This window comes from Dermacentor silvarum, chromosome 9 (genome assembly GCF_013339745.2).
Source record: "Dermacentor silvarum isolate Dsil-2018 chromosome 9, BIME_Dsil_1.4, whole genome shotgun sequence".
Classification (NCBI taxonomy): domain Eukaryota; kingdom Metazoa; phylum Arthropoda; class Arachnida; order Ixodida; family Ixodidae; genus Dermacentor; species Dermacentor silvarum.
The window spans coordinates 87,964,724-87,990,788 of NC_051162.1; the positions used below are offsets into that span (position 1 = coordinate 87,964,724).

General features: G+C 48.8%; 1 protein-coding gene across 1 annotated transcript in view; it reads right to left on the reverse strand.

Annotated features, from left to right (window-relative positions):
• Positions 1-26,065, reverse strand: part of LOC125939857 (uncharacterized) — a 45,890-nt gene that overhangs the window by 12,334 nt on the left and 7,491 nt on the right. Inside the window, exons 2-3 of the mRNA XM_049655349.1 lie at positions 25,609-25,766; positions 10,784-10,846 (exon numbers count right to left, since the gene is read on the reverse strand). Of these exons, the coding sequence (XP_049511306.1) occupies positions 10,784-10,846; positions 25,609-25,766 (221 nt within the window). The remainder of the gene's footprint in view (positions 1-10,783; positions 10,847-25,608; positions 25,767-26,065) is intronic.

Below are 26,065 nucleotides of genomic sequence, written 5' to 3' on the forward strand. Positions count from 1 at the left end.
GGGGGAATACTGTGGTGTCCGGCCTATCGCCGCAGTCCTTAATGCGCAGGCAATAAAAGGCGTGCGCCGCAACCTGCGCGTGGGCTTATCTCGACCAGCCACGCACCGATGAACATGTGGCAATAAACGTCGCTTCGCCCCTGGAAACTTGTCTGCTCCTTCGCATGAACCACGCAACACAACAAATACTAGTCCGGGCGGCCTGGACCGCAAGTCTCCGCAAGGTTCCGGGGGGGAGAAGGTAGGTAGATGGGGTGCGTTTTACATCGGGCGGCCCGGCGGCCTGGGCCGCTGTACCTTGAAAGCCATCTGCGACGGGGACAGAGCTTGCCGCGCGCTGTGTTTTCGCGGCTTAATTCGGGTTTCTGCGAGATGCATCACGAAGGTCAATTCACTCGCTTCGGCTGCTGTGTTTCCTCACTCCAGCGTTCTGACAGCGCGTTTCCGCGGTCATCGAGTGAGATTATGTGTTCATTGTGCGCACATGACACCATGCTTGTTAATTTAGTTAGTATTCCTATGTTTACAAGTTTATACAACCGATAAAACTCTGTCCTTACTGCGTATAGCTGTCCACTAATTTGCTATCGCAAACGATGCTTCGCCTTTCGAGCGAAACTGCGACAATCTTGGAGCAGGATTACCGCTTGCGGTCGCCAACGAGCCGGTCTGTGGTTCGCCGCAGTGCCAGTGGGGCACTGCAAGTCTGGCGTGCTTTTGCATGCCGATCGAAATGGCTCGGCTGTGCGCGCCTGCCAATTTTCCGACGTCGTCTGCTTGTGAACTCCTGTGAACACCGCGCCCTTGTTACACGCGCTGTACATTGGCCGCCATCCTGTATCAAAGTTAGCCCTGCAGAATGACTGCCGTAGTGCCCGCCAGAGGAGAGCCCATAAAATATTAGAACTTCTTCTAACTTCCGCACGTGCACATGCCTGCAACTGCTTCTCTTTTTTTTTTGAATGAATGAACATGCGAAAAAACTGTTCTACTCCTTTGTTCCGACGTTCTTTTCGTTTACGGACGCACGTAAGGCTCCGTCACACGTATGCAACCTGTGTCTTGCTTGCAGCGCATGTGTGCGGCACCGGCAGAGCGCACGTAACAGAAGCGCGATGTTCGCAGCAGTGCGCAAGCAAACGACGTCGCAAAATTGGCGGCGCGCACAGCCGAACCACTTGGGTCATCACAAAAAAGCGCACCAGGCTTGCAGCGCTCCGGTGGCACTAGGGTGAACCACAGGACAGCTCGCTGGTCGCGGAAGCAGTAATGCTACTCCAAAAAACGCTGTTGGGTTTCGTGCATCTCAGCCTGCTGCCACTGCTCAGCAGAGCTGATCGATGAAGCGGTCAAGGCGACGGTGAGATGAGAAAACATTTCTGTGCAATGTATACAAGGTCGTTACATAGTCGGCACAGGGGCCGAGAGCACAACGGTTTCGCACTAAGGCCCGCGCCGAGAACCCGGGAGCACGTATCCCTTTGCTCGCTTTCCGTCTTCCTGCGGCTCGCTTCTTATAGCCCCCGGATGCGTTGGATGCGTTGCACCAGTCGGCAGTTCGAACCCTGAAATCAGGAAACGCCGCTGGTCGCTGCTAAAATTCGATGAATGAGCGAGAAGGCTTGACGTCGGTTGCATCAGACACTCCGCCGGTTCGGTGACTCATCAGCGTGACGCGCGCCGGTACGGGGCACACCCAGTGTGTTTCGAGGAGGTGTCGCCTGCCGCGGGGCAGCGAGGCGAGCTGGCGTTCGGCCGATCAGCTCGGCACCTGGCTTCAGCACCATGCGTGATAACGAACTGTTCTGGAAAGCTCTTGCACAACAGCGGTCTCACCGCCGTGATATACCACACTGCAGCATCTTGCTTCCAGGGGTACCGTCGGGCAGCGCTGCATGTACTGGCGGCCACGTGCGCGGCGCACCCACTGTCACCTTTCAATCCGCCAGTGCTGGACCTCAGCATGAGATTCCATACTCATTGACGGCACTTCATCCATTTTAAACGGTCTAAATAGCTCGTGCCGTCACATGACAGCAGTGCAGCTGTCTAACGCCGCAAGTAAGCTGTTAAGTCCACCGCAAAGCGCCTCTGTGTGATTCCTTCCTCTCCACTGCTGGCTCGCTAGCTATGTTACTCTGCAAACACGATGTCGCGCGCCACCTGTATTCCTATTGGCTAACAACGTGGGACGTACAGGCCAGCCTCTCCCGCTTTCACACAGACCGTCGCTCACCTCTATGGTTCCTTCTCTCCACTTGGCATGGCACACACTCTCCTCCTCTTCAATGTTTCCTCTGGTCCAACGCCACAAGGTAACCGATGGACGCCTCAGGATTTTTGTTCACATGAACATCGTAATTCTGATGCAATTAAAAGGCGAGAGGGCATGGGCAGTGCCTAAAACGTCAGTAACTGATCTTTGTTCATTGTCCGCTCTACCACTAAATCTCCTTTCGAAAAACTTAATTTTTACGCAGCGTCCAGAATGATGAAAGAGTTTCCATTATTGCAAGATTTTAGCATCGTCATATATGCGTTGCTCAAAAAAAACAGCACACACCAGAAAGCGTCCCGTTCATGATAACCTGTCAAAAGAGGAAGACGAAGCATTGTGAACCTTGCGCGACAATCAAAGTCATTAAGCCAGCGGACAAGATTACCACAGGGGTATTACTTGAGCCCATCGGCCACGGCGGCGAAGGTTTCTGTGAATGGGGCCAGTCAATGTTTTCTTGCCGAGCACCCAAGCAATTGTGCCGTTAAATTTGAACGGTAAATGAAAGAAGTCCTCGCGACTGCGCTCAAGTCAGGAAAGATAAGCTATCCAGATGTCTGAAATCTTGCTCAGAGTCTTTGGACCGAGCCGCTTGCATTTACTTTTAAGAACTCCCAAAATAAACAATTCTGGCCGGCGCATTGTTTCAATAAAAAAGTAGTGGCTGAAAAATATATGCTTTATTAACTATCTCATTAGGGTCATTCGAAAATCTTTTCGTTCTTACTATAAAAGCGCACATCACTTTCTGAAGAAATATTATAGCTGATTCTCTACAAACAGGGTGTTACTGGGTCAATATGAATGTCGAATGGCTGTGAACTAACATGCCTCGCAATTAAGGAATTGAATAATTATATGCCCATTAGCTCACTTTGAATACAGTAAAAAATATTTACCAAGATAATGTCAAATAGAATCAGGGGATCACTTGACTTCAATCAACTAAGAGAACATGCTGGCTTCAGGAAGGCATATTCTGCGATGGATCACATGCATGTAAGCAATTATGTAATTGAGAAATTGGCGCACTGCAATGAAAGTGTCTGTTTGGCTTTCGTAGATTATGAAAAGGCATTTGATTCCGTTTAGATACCATCAGTCAAAGAAGTATTGCGTCTTCAAGGAGTACAGGAGGCACGCGTGATTATCTTGGCAAATATCCGCAAAGTACCACAGCACAACAGATGTTCACAGTGCTACAAGTGCTACTGTTATGTGCAGTAATTGCATGCGGTGACAGGGACTGACTGTGATTGTGCACCTGGGCTGCCTTTATTCCTGTATATCTACTTTCCTGTCACTTTACTTCCCCCTCCCCTCTCTCTCCAGCGTAGGGTAGCAAACTGGACCTGCTCCTCTGGTTAACCGCCCTGCCTTTCCCCTTTTCTTCTTTCTCTCTCTCTTTTGGTTTTCCCAAATAAAAGTAGAAAGTTACCGATCAAGAAAGGGGTCAGGGAAGGAGACACAGTCTCTCCAATGCTATTCACTGTTTGCTTAGAAGCAGTTTTGCAGCTTTTATACTGGGAAGGCTTAGCAGTGAGGATCAACGGTGAATAATCAACAACCTTCGGTTTGCAGTTGACACGGTCCAGTTCAGCAACATTGGGGATTAATAGCAACAAATTATTGAAGGCCTTAACCATGAAAGTGTCAGAGTAGGGTCGGAGACTCTTATGCAGAAGACAAAGGTAATGTTGGATAGCGTAGCAAGGGAACAAGAATTCATGATTGGCAGTCTGCCCCTAGAGTCTTTGCACGAATGCGCTTGTATAGGTCACCTAATGACAGGGGACCCCGATCACGAGAAGAAAACGTACAGAAAAATTAAATGAGTTGGAGTACATCCTGCAGACCTTTTCTAATCCTGACTCGGAGCTTACCACTGTTGTTGAAAAGAAAAGTGTACAATCGATGCATTGTACCGGTGCTAATATATAGGGCAGAAACTTGGAGGTTTACAAATAACCTCAAGAAGAAGTGATGGAACGAAGCGGCTAGGAGTAACCTTAAGAGACAACAAGAGAGCGGGGCGGATCAGAGAGCAAACGGGGTTGGCCGGTATGCTAGTTGACGTTAAGTGAAACAAATGGAGCTGGGCCGGCCATTTAATGCGTAGGATGGATAACCGGTGGACCATTAGAGTTACAGAATGGATACCAAGTGAAGGGAAGCGGCAGTCGAGGACGGCAGAAAACTAGGTGGAGTGATGAAGTTAAGAAATTTGCAGGGGCAAGTTAGAATCAGCTACCCCAATACAGGTGTAATTAGAGATCGCTGGGAGAGGTCGTCGTCCTGCAGTGGGCTTAAGATAGGCTGATCATAAGGATGATAATGATGATACCCGGCACCAAAAACATAGTCGCTATAGTCTTCGTGTGCGCTAAATACCTATTATCCAAACATTCGCAGAAATATGAAATTGAGAATCTTCTGAATGTGGTACTGAGAAATGAGCTCTTTGAATTCGACATTATTCTCAAGTAAACGGACCCGCGATTGCAACTAAAATGGCTCCTAGTTATGCTTATATCTTCCTAGCGTAATTAAAAATCCTGTTTCTCGAAAATTCAGTCATCAAATCAATATTCTACAAGAAGTTCTTTAATGATAGATTCTTTGAGTGGGCCAGCTTTGAACAGAGCCTCCTGCACTCCATTTCTCATTTCAAACCTCTGCACACATCCAATACCTTCACGCACAGTTTCTCCACAAATAGTGTTCACTTCTTGCTTGTCACTTTGTCGCTAAGTGCAGCTAAGCTTCCACATCACTGTATAAAAAGCTGGCCGATTATCAGCAGTACCTTCACTTCTATAGTAGCCATCCGCACCACCTTAAAACAAGCATCCAAGCAAAGGGCCATTGGCTCCGAATGCGCACCATAGAAGACACATGCGGTAGCACTAAATTGAGATTGTGTGCGTGAAAAAAATACCTTGAAGAAATAGTAGACAATGCAAGCCAAGGATGGTACCTAAAATCGAGCAAGTATAATGCGAGAAATAGTGAACAAAAGGAAACCCGCAATCTGATGCGAATTTAGTCCTCACATATACCGTGCGTGCTGCCCTAGTCAGTGCCATTCTCAGCAGCCACTTTAGCATCATCAAACAGAGTAGCTGACTTGCCTTTTCTCTGCCACTACAATGTCATATGTAAATACGCCTGGGCTTCTCCTTTCACGTGGGATGATTGGCGGACCTGCGAAGTTGTCCCCTATGCGAGACGGAGCACCGCAGCGGACAACCGGGCCGCCATGTCATCCGAAGTAGAGCCTTCAAGTGCGGCACTGTCGACGCAACCGATCGTCATCCTCTCTCGGCCCCGCGACCCTCTGGGATTGACAACGTGGACCCGCTGGTATTACTTTACTGCTAATAAAGCAATATCCTACCTAAACCAAACGGCACTGGTCTAGTTCCAAGCTCATAAACAAAAGAATAGAAGCAGCGGACCAGTGCAAGGAGAAGCTTTTAGGTTTGTTAGGTAAGCCCGTAAACCGCCAACGTGCTGCGGAACCGAGCGCAGACGTTCACTAAATTTAAATGGCGTATATGCAGGGTGTCCGTGCTCTATCCCCCAAGGTGGATTGTAACTTATCAGAGGCAGACGTGATCATCCACGCTTGAAAAGGATTCGCGGAAGACGCATTAAACCTTGTTTATAAGAACACAACAACGGTCAATTAGATCATTAGCGAATGTCACCGTTTTGAAGACGTGAAGACGCGCTAGATATTTCCGCAATGCACGCGTCTATCGAATACCGCTGCCTCGTCGACGTGCGTAGACCATCGTATTCCGCGTGTGCCCTCCTACTGGGACAGATTCGTGCGACAGATTCGTAGATATAGTCCAGTGAGAAATTGCAGCAGCATCTCCTGCAACAGCAGTGACACCGTGTTTTGAGAATTCCCGGCTGATCATGTCCCTCATACAATCGCTCATTCATCATTACCTAGCCAATGTGAGTCTGCCATCCCTCTTCTCCGTCAACTGTGCTAACTTCGCTTCGTCTGCCTCTGACCTTGTTCACTGGAGTGAGTATGGTACCTACACGAGCTATTGCAATGCGGCCGAATGGCGCATACACGACGATTGGCCCATCTGCTTCTATTGCGAACGTGTGGCCAGCAATTTTCGCCACTGCCGAAGCTCCCACTGCCGTTCACCCAAGCTGCGTCCCTCAACTCCCCAGCTTACCGTCGCCGCACTGCGACGGCAAACTAATTGGGGCAGCATCTGGAGCTGACGCTATGCTCTAGAATTCCAGCCTGAAATTCCTCTGTTGACCCTGCCTAATGATCGGAATCTTCTGGACATGAACGTGGATGGTTTGTCAGTTACAGCAGCCATCAACATTGGAGCGGCCATGTGAGTCGCGAGTGCAGAGCTTCTAATGCGCCTGAAGAAATGACTAACTCCTGCTTCGAATCCTGTGCTACAGGTCATCGACAGTGGAGCACTGGCTCTGCTTGGAATGTGTGATACACTCATCAGCGGCGTGGGCCACCACACGCCCGTTTTGTTTACAGTACTCGAACGCTGCCATCTATGTGTGATCCTCGGGATCGACTTTTTGGCCGCCCATTTGGCTCTGATTGACTGTTCTGCTGGCGTTGTACAATTTGACCTGACTCCTTGACTCTTTCTATAGACCTCCCTGCCAAAGCACCAGCTATGCTTTGTTCTTCGAATTTTATTTGTCTTCCCCTCGAGTAGCAACTTGCATCACTGATTTTGCATGTTCACCTGTACCTGACAGAGACTATGTCCCTTATTCATGCGACTTCAATCCTGCTTTCCCACAATTTCTCCTTCCCACACACCGTCGTTTCTGTAGGGGCAAAGCAGACCGGTCTTCCCATCCTAAAATTTGAACTGTGCTCTCCATTGATTCCTCGAGGCATATCTCTTGCCACATTGTCACCATCCCGTGAGTGCCATACTTCCACTCTTTCTGTGGCGCCGTCGTTGAACTGCGCTCATTCTACGCCTTCTGCATAGGCTTCGCCCGATGAAATTGTAAAGATGATTGCGCCGGATTTCCTATACCAACAATCCGCAGATCTCCATAACCTCCTCAATTCCTACATCCGAGATGTTCGACCTGAATTATCGCCCTTTGGGTCAAAGCGCGGTTGTGATCCATCGTATAAATACAGACGATGCTGCACCTGTTCACCGATGTGTGTCGCCCTCTGAGCCACAAGTTATCGAAACCGGAATTGACAAAATGTTTGACGAAGGGATTATTGAACACTCTTCCAGCTCCTAGGGTTCCCCTGTTGTTCTCGTCTAAAAGGAGGATAAAACCTGGCGATTCTGTGTGGACTATCGTTATCTGAACAAGATCAACAAGAAAGATGTCTAGCCACCAGCAAGCATTTAGGACGCTATGAAGTACCTCCAGGATGCCACTTATTTTTGTGTGTGTGTGTCTAAATAGACATTCGCTCCTGATACTGACAGCTCGCCGTTGATTATATCTACCGCAGGAAGATCACATTCTTCACACTGGACAGGCTATATCAGTTCAGGGTAATGTTTTTTTGCCGGATGGTGGAATATTAAACGGATGGTGGATACTCTTGCACCTTCGCCACCCTCTTACAACATCCGCATCAGCCGGCTCAAACCATACGTTTCTAGAACCAGTGAACCATACGAATAAGGTGCTTCTTCCGCCGTTGTTCAGGTAATAGTCTATTTTTCGGCTGCTCCAGAATCCATTACTTGTGCTGGCAAGATTCTCCAAATAAACAAGGAAGGCTACGACATCTAGGTTCACTGCGGACTTTTCGCTTAGTGCTGTGCTCAAGTTTCTGGTTTGTGGCATAGCATCTAGGTGCTTTGTTGAAGCCCAAAGGCTTCTTGCTGTACGTAACCTTATTTTGATGGTCTAAAAGATTTCAGCAATGAAACCGCGGAAATCGTTGCGCTGTGTGTGAAAATGTACGGCCTGTTTAACGAGCCCGATCAGCTTTTTTTTAATTACATACAGCCTTAAAACGAACCGAAGTTTCAAAAAGGGAAGTGTTTGTCCGTAGGGAGCCTCCGAATGGCGCAAGCACTGGTTTGGAGTGTTGCTCCATTGCTACAGGTACGATACGTGACTGCTTTCGACGTTCATAAGCAACTCCACACTGTGACTCGTGTTGCCGTACATCAGTTACCTAACACGCCATCATATATCTGTAGTGCTTTCAGAAGGTAAATACGGTTACTGTGCGCTGATAGAACGGGGCTACAAACTTAAGTTACCTGGTCAGTGTGCCTCAGATTACAACAAATGCGAGTCCCATTTGTGAGTCGGGGTGCACCTTTCTTTTCATTCTACGTTAGGCGATCCATGTGATCAGGTAGTGTGCGCCTGATGACTGGTGGTGGTACTTGCTTGCAGTACGCATTGTTCGGGGAAGGGTCCAGGCTCAGGAACACAGCAGACACCATTTGCCCGTACGATTCTAAAACCATGATGAAATGTGAGAGATAAACATCATCATCATCATCATCATCAGCCTATATTTATGTCCTCTGCAGGACGAAGGCCTCTCCCTGTGATCTCCTATTACCCTTGTCTTGCGCTAGCTGATTCCAACTTGAGCCTGCCAATTTCTTAACTTAAACACCCCACCTAGTTTTCTGCCGTCCTCGACTGCGCTTCCCTTCTCTTGGTATACACTCTGTAACTCTAATGGTCCACCGGTTATCCGTCTTAAGCATTACATGGCCTGCCCAGCTCCATTTTTTCCGCCTAAAGACAACTGGAATATCGGCTATCAGTGTCTGTTCTTTGATCCACATCGCTCTCTTTCTGTCTCTTAACGTTAGGCCTAACATTTTTCGTTCCATCTCTCTTTCTGCGGTCCTTTACTTGTTCTAGAGTTTCTTCGTTAACCTCCAAGTTTCTGCTCCATATGTTAGCACCGGTGAATGAATGAATGGTAAATAACAATAAATCGGGCCAAGTTGCGTTTCCTGTATTATGTTTCCGAAAATTAACGATGGTTTTCTGTTGAGCAATGTCACTTGTATTAGTGTAGATGCATGAGTTGTAAACGAATTGAACCAGATGAAATGGAATTAGGCTGTGTGCACACACAGTGTTGGAAAGCAATATAGTGGCACTGTGGCCAAGCCTAATGCTCCCAATCTAGAACTAGTGCTGTTCGCCGTTGCTTCTAAATTTCTTGCTAGCAATTAAACTGACAAACTCGCCGCACTGAATGAAAAAAACATAATATTTTCCTTATACACCGCTTAAATAGATCATGCTATCAAATCGATATGCAGCCTCGCGGTATACCATGTCAGGATCGACTGGAGACCTTCTGAGCTAGTTATCGTTCGTGCTACCCGTGCTTGCGTACAAAAGTACATTAGCGAGAATATTCGTCCTGCTTAAGGCTTTTGTAACACTTATGCTATGATAACTAATTTGTTAAAGCGCCTGTCACTCTGCGATTTGAAATACCAGGAACATATTTAAGATATACATGAAAACTTTGAAAACGACGATTTGAAAACCGCGGCACAACATTGCAGCGCATCCTTTAATGTGAGAACCTGTGGCTTAATCTAGATGGACTGGTTCCCGGTGCGGCCGCTATGGGGGGGGAGCCTTTAGTTGAAGTCGCCAATATTAATGGAAGAAGATGTCTTGTATTGTGGTCTGGAAAACGACGAGGACTATATGACTAACGCTCTTAGATGTGCGTTGCCTCAGACATGAAAGCTGTCCGAAGTAAATCTACGCCTCTTCCTTTTCATAAAAATATGTATGAACTAGAACAAGGGAAACCGAGGGCCACGATTTTTATCAGTTGCACCTACCAGAAGACAACAGATAATGAATTCAAAGAAATTACAGCGGAAATTAATTGTTTTAATTCTAGCGTAGCACAAATAAGCTCACTGGAAATTAAAGAGGAGAAAAATCACTTTGCTGCCTATGGAAGCCGAACCCACACCTTCCGCATTACGTGTGCACTGCTCTACCAATAGAGCTATCGCGGTAGTGGTTCCCAGGTTCACATTTTTGGGTATTTGTGTATGCGTACAAGATCATGCCTGGCGACTATAACAGAGAGCCGAGATGGTCGTTTCACATCCACCGTTACACTGCGAAAAGAACACTCTAAAAAAAAAGTTACATCCCTGGAGTAGTATCTTGCCCCAAACAATCATCGTCATCTGCCTTGCTTGTGTTTCCTTTCGTGAAAACTCAGCGCTTGCTACTTTTCCTGCCGATAATGCTGTGTCAAGCTGATAACGCGCAAGCCTTTCGTGACTAGGAAGTACCGGGCTCGCAGCGTTAAAGAAATGCGGACAAGACAGATGACGAATATTGTTTGGGGACAATATACGACCCAAAGGGTGTAAACTTTTTTTAGAGTGAAGTTCACGAGTTACGCGATGCCACCGATCAGTACAAAAAAAAAAAAAAAACTTGCCAGTGGTGGAAGCCGTACCTATATAGAGCAGAATGTATACACCTTACCAGTTTAGCGGTCCTCACCACAAAGTTCACCATCACGGAACTTGTTTTGAATTCCTGATGTACCTAATGAAAAAGTAGGGGTTAGTACGGATCAGTAACTTCGCTCAAATAATACTGAGCCTAGTATTAGCTTTTCCGTAATTGGTATATCCATTCATCTGCCTTAGGTGCACAGAAATTGCGAACTTTAATGACTACCCTTCGAGAGTAACCTTAAAAGCACGAAAGCTTGGGCATGTTCGTAAGCGTTGATACGAAAATTATATATATATATATATATATATATATATATATGGCGCCGGACAATGAGGACAGACGAAAAGAACACACAAGACCGCGCTCGTCCTGTTTGTTCGTTTCGTCTGTCCACGTTATTCGGCGCGGTAGTTATTTTCCCTTTCGATAGTTTTGTGGCTTGAAGCGTGTGTCAGTAAACTTCCGTGTTTGCGTTAATAGCAAGATAATGTAACTGACTGAACCGAACATTGGATACTCGGTTTATTTCTATATTATTTTGTTTTGTGAAGATGGCGGTCTTGGACGGGCACTACAGACAGACAGACAGACAATGAACTTTTATTGAGGTCCTGAGGGACTAGCCGGCGGAGAGCCGCTGGGGCCCCCGGCTCGCCGCTGGCTGCTCCCATGTCGGAATCGGGAGGCCAAGCCTCTCCGCTCTTTCACGGGCCCTCTACAAGTGAGACTTTCTTAAACCTATATTTTACGCTGTGTACTCTCTTCCAGCTTATTGTACGCTACTCGTAGGCATTGGCGCCATTCTAGTTGAAAGGAAGAGCGGTCTTGAAAAGGCCAATGCTTTCGCTATAGCCGGTCGCTGTCTAAAGTAAAGCCTGTTATTCTACGACGGAAAAGAAATACCTTGCTTTTATTTGAGCTAGCGCGAAATTTGCCCTTACTTAAAAGGCAGGCCCTTCAAATTTGTAAGCGACCACCACGCATTGTGTTCGCTAGCGAATTTAAAGGACAATTAGGACGCCTGCCACGGCGGAGCCTCAGACTCCGAAAATTATGCATCACCGGGGTTTACAAGTCCGGACAAAAAACTGTATGACACCGACTATCTCTCTCGCTCCCCATCGACCTAAAGTCCTTAAATTTTCCGCTCTTTTTAAAAGCAAAAAAATATCCAGGGACTTTACATCGACCCACCGCTGCAAGACGACCAAGACTGGGCCGCCTACCTATAAACAATAAGCGCAGACGATTTCGCCGAGCAGCAGCGAGCGGACCCGCAGCTGAGAAGCTTTGCAGAGTACTTGGAATGCTAGGCCAACTGTCTGCCAAGGGTACTGAGGGGCAGAAAAATTCGGCACCATGGTACACCCCTGTAACACGTGAAGGCGAAAGCCTGCTGCACACTTGCTAATGCGCCGTCACGCATCGTCGCGTCGCTGCTTTCGCAGTTCGGCGTCTTCGGCTCGTTTTCAACGCGTAGCAGCTGCTACGCCCGCTCGCATAGTAGGGTCAGACACGCGCCAACGACGTTTCTCTTCGAATTTACGTTGCATCCTTACAGCAGGGGAAAATATCAATCGTGGTCGAATCCCTCGCTCCCGACGATTCGCACGTCACTCCTCGTTTCTAGCTTGGCGAGCATCCTGGACTATGGCGTACTTCCAAGGCCTACCGCGCAGTCCGCTAGGCGCCGGGCCACCTCTCTCGCTTCGCAATCGACTGTAGAGGTTTTATTTTTATTCATTTATACCTCACAATAATCAATGTCGCCACAACCGCCGCCGCCACCACCGCGTGACATCAGCGACGCAACACCTCTGTTTTTTGCTGTTGCTGTTTTTTTGTTTTTTTTTTGTTTTGGTCTGCGCGCGCCGCTCGCTCCCCTCTCCACCCGCCGCTCGCTCGGAGAAAGTCACGGAATTTCTTTGTACCACTCGAGTAGACGCCAAATTTCCCAGCGAACCTTTATTGCCTCACAAGTGTCGGACGCGGGGGTGGTGGTGGTGGTGGTGTCACGCTAAAACCCTATCGAAAACCTGTCGGAAACTTGCGTCTCATCCCTTGGTATATAGCAAAATTTACATAGAAGGGTACGAATGTAGGCCAACATGACTGATTGGTCATGACATCAATAACATCACATGCTCGTCAGCAACGTCACGATAAACGATAATAAAATCACGTGTGGCCCGCGCCCGCATTGGATATGCGAGTATAAGCCAAGGATATGCGCGTATGAGCCAGCGACAAGAAAGAAAGAAGGAAAGAAAAAAATTACACCATCTACCCGTAGGGGAACCCTGAGTAGTATGCGAATCAGCCATGGGGTCGACTCAAGTTCCCATTACGCGAGCCCTCGTTGCATCAGTAGGAGCTTCTCGGAGGCGTTGACGTTTCCTTTCGGCTTCGCGAGCCCGAAGTTCGGGATCGGCCTGTCGCCGCTGCCCTTTCGTGGCAGCGGCTCGAGCCCTCTTCTCAACACCGCATATCCACGAAGTGAGTGACGATCAGTGGGCGAAGCACCGGGGGATCATTCGGGCAAAACGCCGGAAGCGTTCTCCGGAAGCCGGAAGCTGGCTTCCGGAACCGGAAGTGGAAGCGGAAGCCGGCTTCTGGTTCCGGCTTCCGGAAGCCGGAGCTTGGCGTAAATGCGCAGTAGGGGTGTGCACGCCACACGGTGGAGGGAGGGAGTGACATAGCCCCGACCACAAGCTGCTTCGCATCTAAAAGAAAGAGATAGAAAAAGAAAGAAATGACGTGTGGCTTATATCGTGGCTGCACATTTCAGCTCCGCTGGTTAGCCATCTGTACGGGGTGCATGGGCGATGAACGTGACGCGCGCGACAAATCAGGCTCGTTTCGTGTGTTGCGGGAAGGGAAAGGGGAGGAAAGGTGGTTGCAGCGCGTTCTGCTGGGCTTCCCTCACCTCAGATCAGTTTCGGCGTCCGGATGGGAAGGCATCGCATGGAGCGTTCCGCCGAGGAGCAGGCTGCGCTTGAGCAACGGCGCGGTGAACTCGCTTGGTAAAGAGCTCGTCGTCGACGGGCCGGAATGCGGAATGAAGCGGAATGCCTGCGACAGCGTCGTTTTGTCCTCCAGGAACCCGACAACGATGGTGCACGCCTCGTCACTACGGCAAAGTAGTAGGTTAGGTACACACACTACAAGCTTCGCTTACATCGATTTTCTCGATATGGGAAAGGCTGGTGATTTTTTTTATTTGACGCATTCGCGCAACGGGCCACTTAACGGGCTTTCGCCTTAATTATTTCATTTTCCATTCGCGAAAATCTCGTGGCGAAGAAGAATTTCTCCGCAGTCCGCGCCTACTACCTTCTTGTTGTAATCAGTACTTCGGTCAGAGATGCTGCAGGCCCTGCATGATGATCCGATTTCGGGATGTTTCGCACTGGCTAGAGGATACAGGAGAAATATGACTGGCCGAACCTGACCGCCGATGTTGCTCATTACCTCAAGACCTGCCGTGATCGCCAACAAGACACTATGGCGAGCCATCGGCGTTTAATGGACGACAGCGAAGTTGCGCTAAGCATGCAGCTCCGCGCGCTCGAGCTGGAGCTCAAACCAGGAGCGAGTGGGCCAGCAGCATTCGGCGATTTCGCCTACGCTCGACCGACGAGTAACAAGGGATGTGGGAGATCATAAACCACATGTCTTCCCAGAATTGGTGACCCGAACATGATTCGAACAGGCAACTTTCTGAGCTGTAGTTTCTGAGCTTCGAGCCACTTTTTCGGCGGCACCGCGTGACGTCACAAGGCGCTAAGTACGACCACGTCATAAGTGCGTTACCGCCTCCCGTCATAACCATCGTCACGGATATTCTATGCTTCCCTTCTGCTCAAAACCCGTGCGATGTTCTGAAGACAGAACTAATACGCCGGACATCCGAATCGGAATAGCGTAGACTGCAGCAACAGCTCACCGCAGAGGAGCTCCGTGAGGTGCTATATGCGACGCGAGGTGCTCCGTGAAGTGCTATATGCGACGTAGAAGCCCAAGGGGCTTTTGCGTCGCATATAGCATCTCATCGGAGACCACTCTGTTGCACTGGACACATCGATCCTGCGCGAGCTGTTGCTGCAGCGGCTACCTCAATGGCTAATAAGATCATATCCTCCTGCCGCTCGTGTGCAAGCCATAGTACAGCTGCCAGGACCATCGACCACAAAGCAACTACAACAATTCCTTGGGCTTGCTAATTATTACCGGCGGTTCACCCCTCTCTGCGCTGTTATCTTGCAACCGCTCCACGCACTCCTGCCTGGTCAAACAAGAGCGAACGCTCCCATCTCCTGGACAGACAGAGGATGCCGCGACAGCTTTCAGCTTTATCAGGACAGCTCTCGCCAACGCGACTCTCCTTGCACATCCTAAGTGCGACTCCCTGACGTCACTAATGGTGGACGCCTTGAACGTCGAAGTCAGAGGAGTGCTACAGCAGTCGGCCCATGGAGTGTGACAGCCGGTCGCGTTCTTCTTGCGAAAGCTCTCGCCGGCCGAGCGTAGATACAGTACTTTTGGTCATGAACTGCTGGTGGGCTACTTGGCCGTGAGACATTTCCGCCACTAAGGTCGGCAGTTCTGCATCCTCACCGAGCACAAGCCACTCACGTACGCTTTGACCGCTACCAACTCTGCTCACACTCCCCGTGATATTCCCCAACTTGCCTACATATCCGAATTCACGAGCGACATTCGGCACATCAACGGCACAGACAACCCTGTCGCTCACGCACTATCCCGCCAACAAATCAACGCAACCGTCGAGGAGCGGCCCCCTGTGAATTTTGCGGCTGTGGCTAGCGTAAAGTGAGAGGACAGTCAACTATAAAGAACTTACGACTGAAGGATAATTCCCTCCAACTTCAAGACATGCAATTTCCAGGCTGCGATATCCCCTTGGTTTGTGACGTATCTACAGGTTGTCCTCGCCCCTACGTCCCGCCACACTTTCGCCGCTCCGTCTTCGATGCCAGGCATTCCTTGTCGCACCCTGGCATTCGTGCGACTCAACACCTTGTCATTACACGATACCTGTAGCCACGCATGAAAATCGACGTCCGACGCTGGACATGGGCTTGTCTCCAGTGACAGCAAACTAAAGTTCACTGCCACATCGTCAGTCCGCCGGGTACCTTACGTGCTCGTGACGCACGTTTCAGCAACGTGCACTTCGACCAGGTCGGGAACTTGCCTCCATGCAATGACAACCGCTATATTTCAACATGCATAGACCGGTTCACGCAATGGCCTGAGGCATTTCACCTCAGCGATATCACCGCAGAGACAGTCACCCGAGGTATTATCTCTGTATGAATTAGCCGCTATGAAATTCCCACGACCATTACAACAGATCGAGGACGTCAATTTGCCTCCGCGCTGTTCCGTACGATGTCCCAACTGCTTGGTGTCTGCCAGATCAAGACCACGACCTACCACGTTATGTCTAACGACATGGTAGACCTTTAGCTGGCGCTAAAGGTGTCAGCTAAAGATATTCTTCCCCTTTCCCCTCCCAAAGTGTAGGGTAGCCAACCGGGCACGTCCTTGGTTAACCTCCCTACCTTTCCCTCTTCGTTTCTCTCTCTCTCGCTCACAGTTTCACTCACACTGGTAGCATAGACGGAGCGTCTACCGCTCGTCCTCCTCACCATACGCAGTGTGATACGAACTCAGGCCTCCTGCTCCTCGGCAGAGCTCGTGTTCGGGACTACATTGAGACTGTACGCCTTCATGGACAACAATACTTTGGATGCCGTCCTTCCGTACGTAATCTTCGCTTACGACAAAGTGGTGGAAGAAACAGCCAACATGACGCCACTCAAGCTGGTTTTCTGAAGGAATCCGGAGACGATGCGCCACGCCTTTCTGCCGCACATCACCAACGAAGAAAACGTCGACGTTACCGCCTATCTCCACTGCACCGAAGAAGCCCGATAGCTCCCCCGCATGCGCATGAATATTCAGCAAATGACATACAACCGACAGTTCAAGCTTCAACGATGCTATGCGGCATACCAGCCCGGTGACCGCCTTTGGGTTTGCACTCCGATACGCTGACGTGAACTAAGTGAAAAGCTACTTCGGTGTTATTTCGGACCATACACGATACTCCGATGACGTATTGGTACACTGGGCTACGAGTTCACACCGCACGGAGTTACGCAATCACGTAAGTGCGCGCGTCCTTAAGTCGTCCACGTGGTGCGTCTCAAGCCATTCTATGCGGGCACACAAACTTCGGGACTTAATTTCGTTTTAGCGTTGCAATTTTTCTCTATTACCTATGCTTATGTTTCCTCGCTTTCCATTTATTTGCCGCAATAATTAAAATCAAATTCTGGGATATTACGTGCTTATGACGGTATGATTATGCGGTGCGCCGTAGTTGGGGACTCGGGCTCAATTTTGACCACCTGGGGTTCTTTAACGTCCACCCGATGCACGCTACACGGATGTTTTTTGCATTTCACCCCATCAAAATGCGGCCGCCGCCACCGGGATTCGATCCCGCACCCTCATTCTTAGCAGCACAACACCAAAGACGACACTACACCGCCACTGTGGCTTATTAGCATTATCGGGAGAATGCTTTTAAGTAGGGGGCATCGGGCACGTGGACTCGTTGACCCTTTTTACGGCAACCCACTTGCAATCTAATGTTACCACTCAGCGCAGGATGCGTCTGCATGATTTGTTACTTCCTCATTTGTTATTGTTGATTGCGTCTGTTCTCTATGTTCTCACGCACCATGCGTAAACATATTATTGCGATAGCAATTATATGGACACCCCAAAGCAGATTTCTGCCGTCGCCGTCGCCGTCGCCGTTGCCGTGAGGTTCCGTATGACGTCAGTGGAGATGAAATCGTCACTGCGCGCCGAACGCTGTATGTGCGAGTGAAAGGGCGCGAGGGACGCGCGCTCTCACGGGGAGTGAACGCACGGCGAAGAAAAAAAGTTGTCGCAGTTTCACCCGAAAGGCGAAGCATCAATTGCGATGGCAACTTAGTAGAGAGCTATACGGAGTAAGGATAGTAGTTTTATCCGCTGTACAAACTTGGACATGCAGCGGCACCGGCAACACACAGCACTGTTGTCGACGCCGTCGGCGTTTTGCCCGCGTTCGCACAAAATGCGTGCGGCGTTGGTGACTGTTGCCGGAGCCTCTGATATAAATAGGCACTTGGTGCCGCAGCTAAACGTCGCCTCCCTTCCCTGCCCCCCCCCCCCCCCACGGCCTTTCGTGCGTCAGACGAAGGCGCGTTTGCTCTACATATATGGTGATTGTAAAGGAGGAAAGAGACGCCTACTTCTGCAGCCCTTAAGGGAGCACGGCTCAGAACGCGCGTTTGTTCTCCGCCATGCGTTCACTGCCCGTGAAAGCGCGCGTCCCTCGCGCCCTTTCACTCGCACATACAGCGTTCGGCGGCGCGCGGCGACGATTTCATCTCCATTGACGTCATACGGAACCTCACGGCGACGGCGACGGCGACGGTGACGCCGACGGCGGAAATCTGCTTGGGAGTGTCCATATAATTGCTATCGCAATAAAACGCGCGTTCTGCGCCGTGCTCCCTTAACGCCTGGGCGGCAGAAGTAGGCGTCTCTTTCCTCCTTTAGAATCACCATATATGTTAGGGACCCTACATGCAACGCCGTTTTAAAACGGCGTTGCTTGTAGGCTCCCTAATATATGTAGAACAAGCGCATCTTCTTCCGACGCGCGAAAGGCCGTGGCGGGGAGGGACAGGGAAGGGAGGCGACGTTTAGCTGCGGCATCAAGTGCCTATTTATATCAGAGGCTCCGGCAACAGTCACCAACGCCGTACGCATTTTGTGCGAACGCGGGCAAAACGCCGACGGCGTCGACAACAGTTCTGCGTGTTGCCGGTGCTGCTGCATGTCCAAGGTTATACACCTGATAAAGCTACTATCATTACTCCGTATAGCTCTCTACAAATTTGCTATCGCAATTGATGCTTCGCCTTTCAGGTGAAACTGCGACAACTTTTTTTATGCGCAATGCGAATAGTGTTGTACTTTCTAGAAGGTATGCGAGTACCAGCGATGACGCTGCATGAAACCTGGAACGAGTCATGTTTAAAAGCAGACATGCTTGACCCTCAGATCAGATTTCGAACACCACCGCCTGTACTTGCCGCTCTTGTCCTTGAGTGTAGGTCGTTTTGAGGTCACACGTTCGTCCAATGAAGAGTTATTTCCTTGACTCGAAGTTGTACCCACCCCCCCAAATCTTTAAACGTTACTACAACGTGACAATATTAATTGTTGACGCACTGCTGCACTACATTTTTATTCTACGACTGCCGAACGTCATCGCCACCGTCGTCGACACGAAAGTGCTTCCTTTCTGAGGTTGCTTTTGACCTTAAGGGGGGGGGGGGGGGGGGGTTAGCATACCTAGGTGTTCAGCTACTACTGCCTCTAACTTTGTTATTGTTGATGCAAACTCAATGAAATTCTGTAGGCTGATCGAAATTGGTATTTACTTAATGTGTTTAAAATTTGTTGGGCAAACACTCAACCGTTCTTACAATATAAATAAAAACTGTTTTTGAAGGAACATTCTTCAATTCAATTATGGGGTTTTACGTGCAAAACCAGTTCTGATTATGAGGCACGCCGTAGTGGGGGACTCCGGAAATTTGGACCACCTGGGGTTCTTTAACGTGCACCTAAATCTAAGTACACGGATGTTTTCGCATTTCGCCCCCATCGAAATGCGACCGCCGTGGCCGGGATTCGTTCCCTCGACCTCGTGCTCAGCAGCCCAACACCATAGCCACTGCGCAACCACGGCGGGTAAGGAACATTCTTGAAAATTTGTTTATAGATACAAAGGGCGAAACTTATGTGGTTATTGCACGTGCAGTGGGTCTTCTTCTGAACCAAAAGAATAACTGTAGGTTTGACCATTGTGTAGTAAAATATTCTTGTTTTTTGAGGACTAGAATTTTATGGCTTTTTCTTAAGCAAAAGCTTTAACAAAAAACGAAATACAGGTGAAACACATTTTATTTGACTCAGTAGGAGCCAATGGTATACAGGAACAATTCACAAAAATTTCCATTCCAAAACTTTTCTGAGCAGAACGCGGGGTAAGAATGCGGGTGTGGTAACGGCGGGAACGCGGACGTAAACAAATGCTCGCGCGCGAACTCCCGCGACTATCATGTCCCCTTTTGGGTCCCTACTGAACTACTGAACACATTTATTTAGCTACATACACTACATTTCTAAATGATTATAAAAGTAAATACATTTAGGCGTCCTTTAATATTAATAAGCACATACTACAAACTTGCGTAGCGAGTAGGAGGAGTCACGGGGGTAGGCGCGTTTGGCACCATTCTTAAATACCTTCAGTTGCGCATGTGAGAGTGCCACTTGGTGGCAACATTTGCCAAGGATGTTGGCATATTGTGGTGGTAAAATAAACAAATTGTATTTTTAGTCGATTTTTCCTTCCATTCGGACCTCACAGTAGTTGGACTGTTTTGTGTACTCCTTTTGCTTCTCTACCTAAGGCTTAGTATACTAACTCTAGAGGAAAACCTGGGCGAAAGAAGTGACAACTACAAAGGCGTCCTCATATTGCTACGACTCAGTTTTGTAACGCTAGAAATATTCAAATATTACGAAAAAGAAGCATTTACGCGTAGCACGTACGCGTGGACAACGTGTAAAGTCCATTCCGCATGTTTTGCAGAATAATCGGATGGCTATTTATAAAATTTCGACGTAAAACTTGAGGTGCGTAATCACATGCATTTGCAGGCGTCGCGTCTAGAAGGCAACACCATACTGGCGCTGGCTCGGGGTCGCACTCGTGGTCTGGTCTGAATCGCATCTCGTCATCTGTGCCGGCGCGCCTGCGCAGAGTAGCAACGTGGCGGCGGCCTTGCTGTTACCGATTTCAATGCACGGGCGCTATGGGGAGCTCTTCCCCTAGAGTATATTCTATTAACTCTAAGCTTTCTTCGTTGTCATCGTCGGTTCATAAACACATAAAAGTAGCATCACTGTTTATCACTTATCTAACTAAGAAAGCCCAGAGTCAATGACTTTTAGTGATTGCATGTCATGCTCTGAAGCATTCGGCAGTTTAAGATATTGAATGCTTGTTTCACTTAAAATATTTTTTAAGATAGTTGGTGAATAAGGAAAACTGAACATTGCAAAGAATGAGGAAATGACCTCGCTCATTTCCTCATCGCCTCAAACATTTCATATGACCTCGTTCAGCCTTCACCTTCAGAGAGCAAGCACCGGCTTTATTGCCGATGTCTGACGTTCAAATGAAATGGTGGTTGGAGGGACATGAAGTGTCATGCAGTGTGTTAGGGCAACGTTTGTTGGAAAGGCAATTCTACGTGCCAAGATTGAAGTGTCGATTTAGTTTTCAGTGGAGGAGCAGAATACAATCAGGTCATTGCCACATATGAGCGCATATACCAAATACCATATACCAAATAGGTCGTCGTCCAACCGGAGCCTTCTCCAGTCATGGATGATGCACCTAAAACAGATCGTCAAGTCATTTCGGTTCTGCGTTCCCTCATGGACGCCATCCGAGCACTTTTAGTGGACATGGGGACAACATCTGCTCGAAGCGCACTTAAAGTGCTAGACGCCTTAAGCCCAGCGCTTGAATCCCTCAACTAGAAAGATGGCTACCCATACCCCATCCTTCCGAAATGAAGTCAAGGCAGCGTCCGTCATCCAGTGGAACGCCAGAGGGCTAAAATCACGCCTTTCAGATTTTCCTCAGTTTGTGTACACCAACGCGTTTCCACTCATCGTCATTTGTGAGCCCAACCTGTCGAAACCAATCAGACTGTCAGGGTACGAATTTATTAGGTCTTCAACATATGGTGCATGCAGAAAAATCATCGTTTTTGTTCGTCGTGAACTTACCTATGTTTTGCAACCAATTCCGCCCCACGACGGCAATCAATATATATGCATCACAGTTAAAAAGAACAAACTATTGTTTACTCTCATAGGCGTGTATATATCGCCTTCAAGCAATTTTGAAACGAAAAGATTAGCAGATATCTTGAGTGTGTGTCCTGCCCCATGGGTCATCATAGGAGATTTCAATGCACACCATCCGGCATGGGGAAGTACAAGAACCAATGCAAAAGGACGAAGATTAGCAAGCATCGCCTACAACTATGACCTTACTCTCCTGAGCGATGGTAGCCCCACCTTTCTCCGAGGCGTCACATACGGCAGCTGCCTCGACCTTGCTTTCGTCTGCAACTCTCTCGCCAAATGTGTGAAGTGGTTTCCAGACGTTGAGACGCATGGGAGTGATCACATTCCCACTTATCTTAACATCAAAGGCTTGTCGTCTAGATCTGGTCCACGGAAGACCATTCGGACCATTCAATGGGACACCTTCAAATCTGATATGGAAGATGCTTGCCGCGAGGGCCTACCATCCGGGTTACAGCAAACAATTAAAAGTACGATGCAAAACGCCACCCGCATGATGACGATCTCTTCCAAGCGAAACGACTTCGATATAGAATTAGAGCGACTACGAGCACTTCGTCGCAGGGCGGAACGTCGATATCGGCGTACCAAATCAATCCATGACCTTAGGGCGGCCAGGAGGATGCAAAAGAAGATCCAACGTCGCATGGATAGATTAGCATCGGAACGTTGGGCAACGTTTTGCCAGACACTAGACCCCCGAAAGCCACTGTCTCACATTTGGAAAACGGTGCAAGGTCTGCGTTGCCTTCCGGAACAGCGTTTTCCATTCAAGGCGCTCGCGCTCTTCCAAGGGCGGCAAGACATCGATGTCGCAGAGGACTTTTGTGCTAGGATCGCCGACCAAGCGACTCGTCCAGATCCTCCAGCCCGAGGTGATGTCCCCCATTCCCGGGATTGCCGCATGGACCTTCCATTTACAATGGAGGAGCTCGAGGCGGCACTAGCTCTCTGCAGGCGCTCTTCATCTCCGGGTCCAGATGGTATATCATACCGAGCCTTGTGCTATCTTGGAGAATCTGCAGGGAGAGAATTGTTGAGCCTTTACAACTCCTCATGGCAGGAGGGAAACGTTCCTGACGAATGGAAAGTAAGCCGCTTGGTGCCACTCTTGAAGCAGGGCAAATCCCAACTCGAGCTCACCTCTTACCGCCCAATAGCGCTGGCCAGCTGTGTAGGCAAGGTAATGGAACGGATGCTCCTTGGCCGCCTAGAATGGTACCTTGAACACTACAAGATTTATCCAAATTCCATGGCTGGTTTCCGACGTTACCGCTCTTCCATCGACAATGTAGTTGATCTCGTTTCGTATGTTCAACACGAAAGGTCCCGTAAGCGTTTATCTGCAGCTTTATTCTAAGATGTGAAAGGCGCATACGATAACCTATTACATGAGTCCATTCTCGATGCTCTTGCGGCGGTTGGCCTAGGTGGTCGAGTCTTCTTGTGGATTGCAAGTTACCTATCTGCGAGATCATTCTTTGTGTTAACTGACGATGGCCCGACTACGCGACGCTATACGAGCAGAGGCGTTCCTCAAGGCGGTGCTCTCAGCCCGACGCTATTCAACCTCGCTCTTCTTGGACTTGCTGAATACTTACCAACTACCATCAAGATTTCAATATACGCAGACGACATCTGTGTCTGGACTTCGGCAGTCACACGTCCTCAGATACGTGCGCGGCTTCAAAGAGCAGCAACTTTGACAGCGAGCTACTTGTGTAAACAAGGTCTCAGCATATCACCAGAAAAATGCGCACTAGTGGCATTTACTCGCAAACCAATGACGCCTTATGTCATCTCAATCAATGGGCGGACCATTTCCTATGTCAGAACCCACAGGTTTCTTGGCGTAATCATTGACCGAGACCTCTGTTGGAGCCCACACGTGGCCTACATGAAACGGCGCCTGACAGCAACTTCCCAGTTGTTTAAATACTTGACCGGAAAGACATGGGGGATGTCAGTAGACGCAATGCTGAAACTCTACAGAGCTCTCTTTCTCGGGTTTTTAAGATATAGTCTATCTGTACTGAACAACACTTGCAAGACAAATATTCGTGTTCTGCAGGCAGAACAAGCTCAAGGACTCAGAGTTTGCCTTGGTTTACCCAGATGCACGTCAACAGAGGCAACTATTGCGATTGCTCGGGACCATCCGATGCAAACTCACATTACGGTGGAAGCCCTGAGAACGCACATCAGACATTTTGCACGTGCCCCCTATCACCACCTTGCAACATTACCTTCGGACCGGCGCCAAGCATCGTTCTCTAAAACTATCATCAAGTACAACGACAAACTTCCCTCGGGCTTCACCGCTGCATCTAAACCATCGATACCCCCTTGGTGTCTTATTAGCCCCACAGTACATCTCAGTGTACCAGGAATCAAGAAAAAATCTGAGCTGTCGTCACCTGTGCTGAAACAACTGTCTCTGCTTCTTCTACACGAGAGGTATGCGGACAGTGTACATATTTATACTGATGGTTCCACAAACCTCCAGTGTTCGTCCGGTGCTGTGGTTGTCCCAGCAAGAGCTATTACCATTAGCTTCAGGACTGACCACCCAACGACATCGACATCTGCGGAACTAGCTGCTCTTCGTGCTGCACTTCGTTTCGTCAATCGGGAGTCACCTCGGCAATGGTCAATCTTCAGCGACTCAAAGGCAGCCCTACAATCTGTGCTATCAGCTCTGCGTCGCGGGCCATACGAACAGCTCGTATTCGATATTAGATACTTACTCCATACATCACAGGAGAAAGGACACCACGTGACGTTTCAGTGGCTTCCAAGTCACTGCGGCGTCATAGGGAATGAAAACGCCGATAATGCCGCTCGGGCAGCTCTTGACGACACACAGGAAGAGGCCATACCGCTCTCACGGTCCGACGCAGCCAGCAGACTTCGAGTGCTTGCACAGCAGATCACGCTCTCGCTATGGTGCACACCAAGCAGCCAGACCAACCGGAGCAATCGTCACTACCACCTGCCCTCTTTGATGCATCTCTGTATGCCAACTGGACTCCGCCGAAAAGAGGCCACTATGCTTAATCGCTTATGGGTAGGGGTGGCATTCACGAAATCTTATTCATTCCTCATTGGAATGGCCGACAACGCTTTTTGCAATGCCTGTCTTTGCGAGGAGACGCTAGAACATATTCTATGCGACTGTCCTGAATATAATGTTCCGAGACAGTCCCTGGCGTCCGTTCTAGCACACCTGGACAATCGACCACTGTCAATTGAAACCATTCTCACGTGTCGTCGACAGAAGACATCGCAGCTGAAAGCGACGAAGGGACTGCTTAGGTTTTTAAAGGAAACGGGCTTGGACAAGCGGCTATGACAGTGATGTCACGTACCACGCAAGAGTGACGGACTGTGACTGACGATGTGTGTGCTGTGTACGTTATGTGCTCTCTCTCTCTCTCCTCCCCATCTTTCATTCCCCCTCACCCCGCTCCTATGTGTAGGGTAGCAAACCGGTTGTCCTAAACTGGTTAACCTCCCTGCCTTTCCTTCTCCACTCTTTCCTTCCTTCCTTCCTTCCTATACCAAATACACTGTTAGGAAACGCAAGGGTGTGAGCACAAGCTTGCGTTCAAGACAACATTGTGTTAGTTTGTCCCTCGCAAATGTTTTCCCTTCCTTTCTTGCATTTTTCTGCAACAACGAATGCCCACTCGTGCAGGGATCTGTATTTCTAATGCGCGGATTACTTCATCAGTAAAATTCATGAGCACCACGCCGCATGATTTCACTATCCTTGAACACGGCCAGTTTATAAGATTTACCTTTGCAAATATTTCTTTGAATTTTTTAAATGCTGGATTATTTGTATTTTTCCCAGTGCTCTCGCTCAATGTTTCTTCCAGTTTGACAGTTTTGTCGTAAAAGACACGTGCATCGAGGGTAATGCCAACGCCTATGGGTTTCGGTGGTGTCTTGACATCTGAAACAAATAGATATGTCACATTTATCTATGGGCATTGACAGTTGCAAGAACCTGTTTAATTCCCTTGTCTTTTACTACATTTGTGATGAAAATAAAACAAAAAAATTTCTTGGGTAGGATTTTAGGAAACCTTCATTCTGTTCCTAAAAATGGTCTCATTAACTTTCCGCGTTTGTAAACGTGCCTAATAATTTGTATGAGCAGTGATCGCCTGTTTACTTTTTCTCCCGCCCGTATTGCCAGCTGGAACTGAGGACTGTCAGCCTATACTGCAACTTTTGTTGACTTATGGCGCC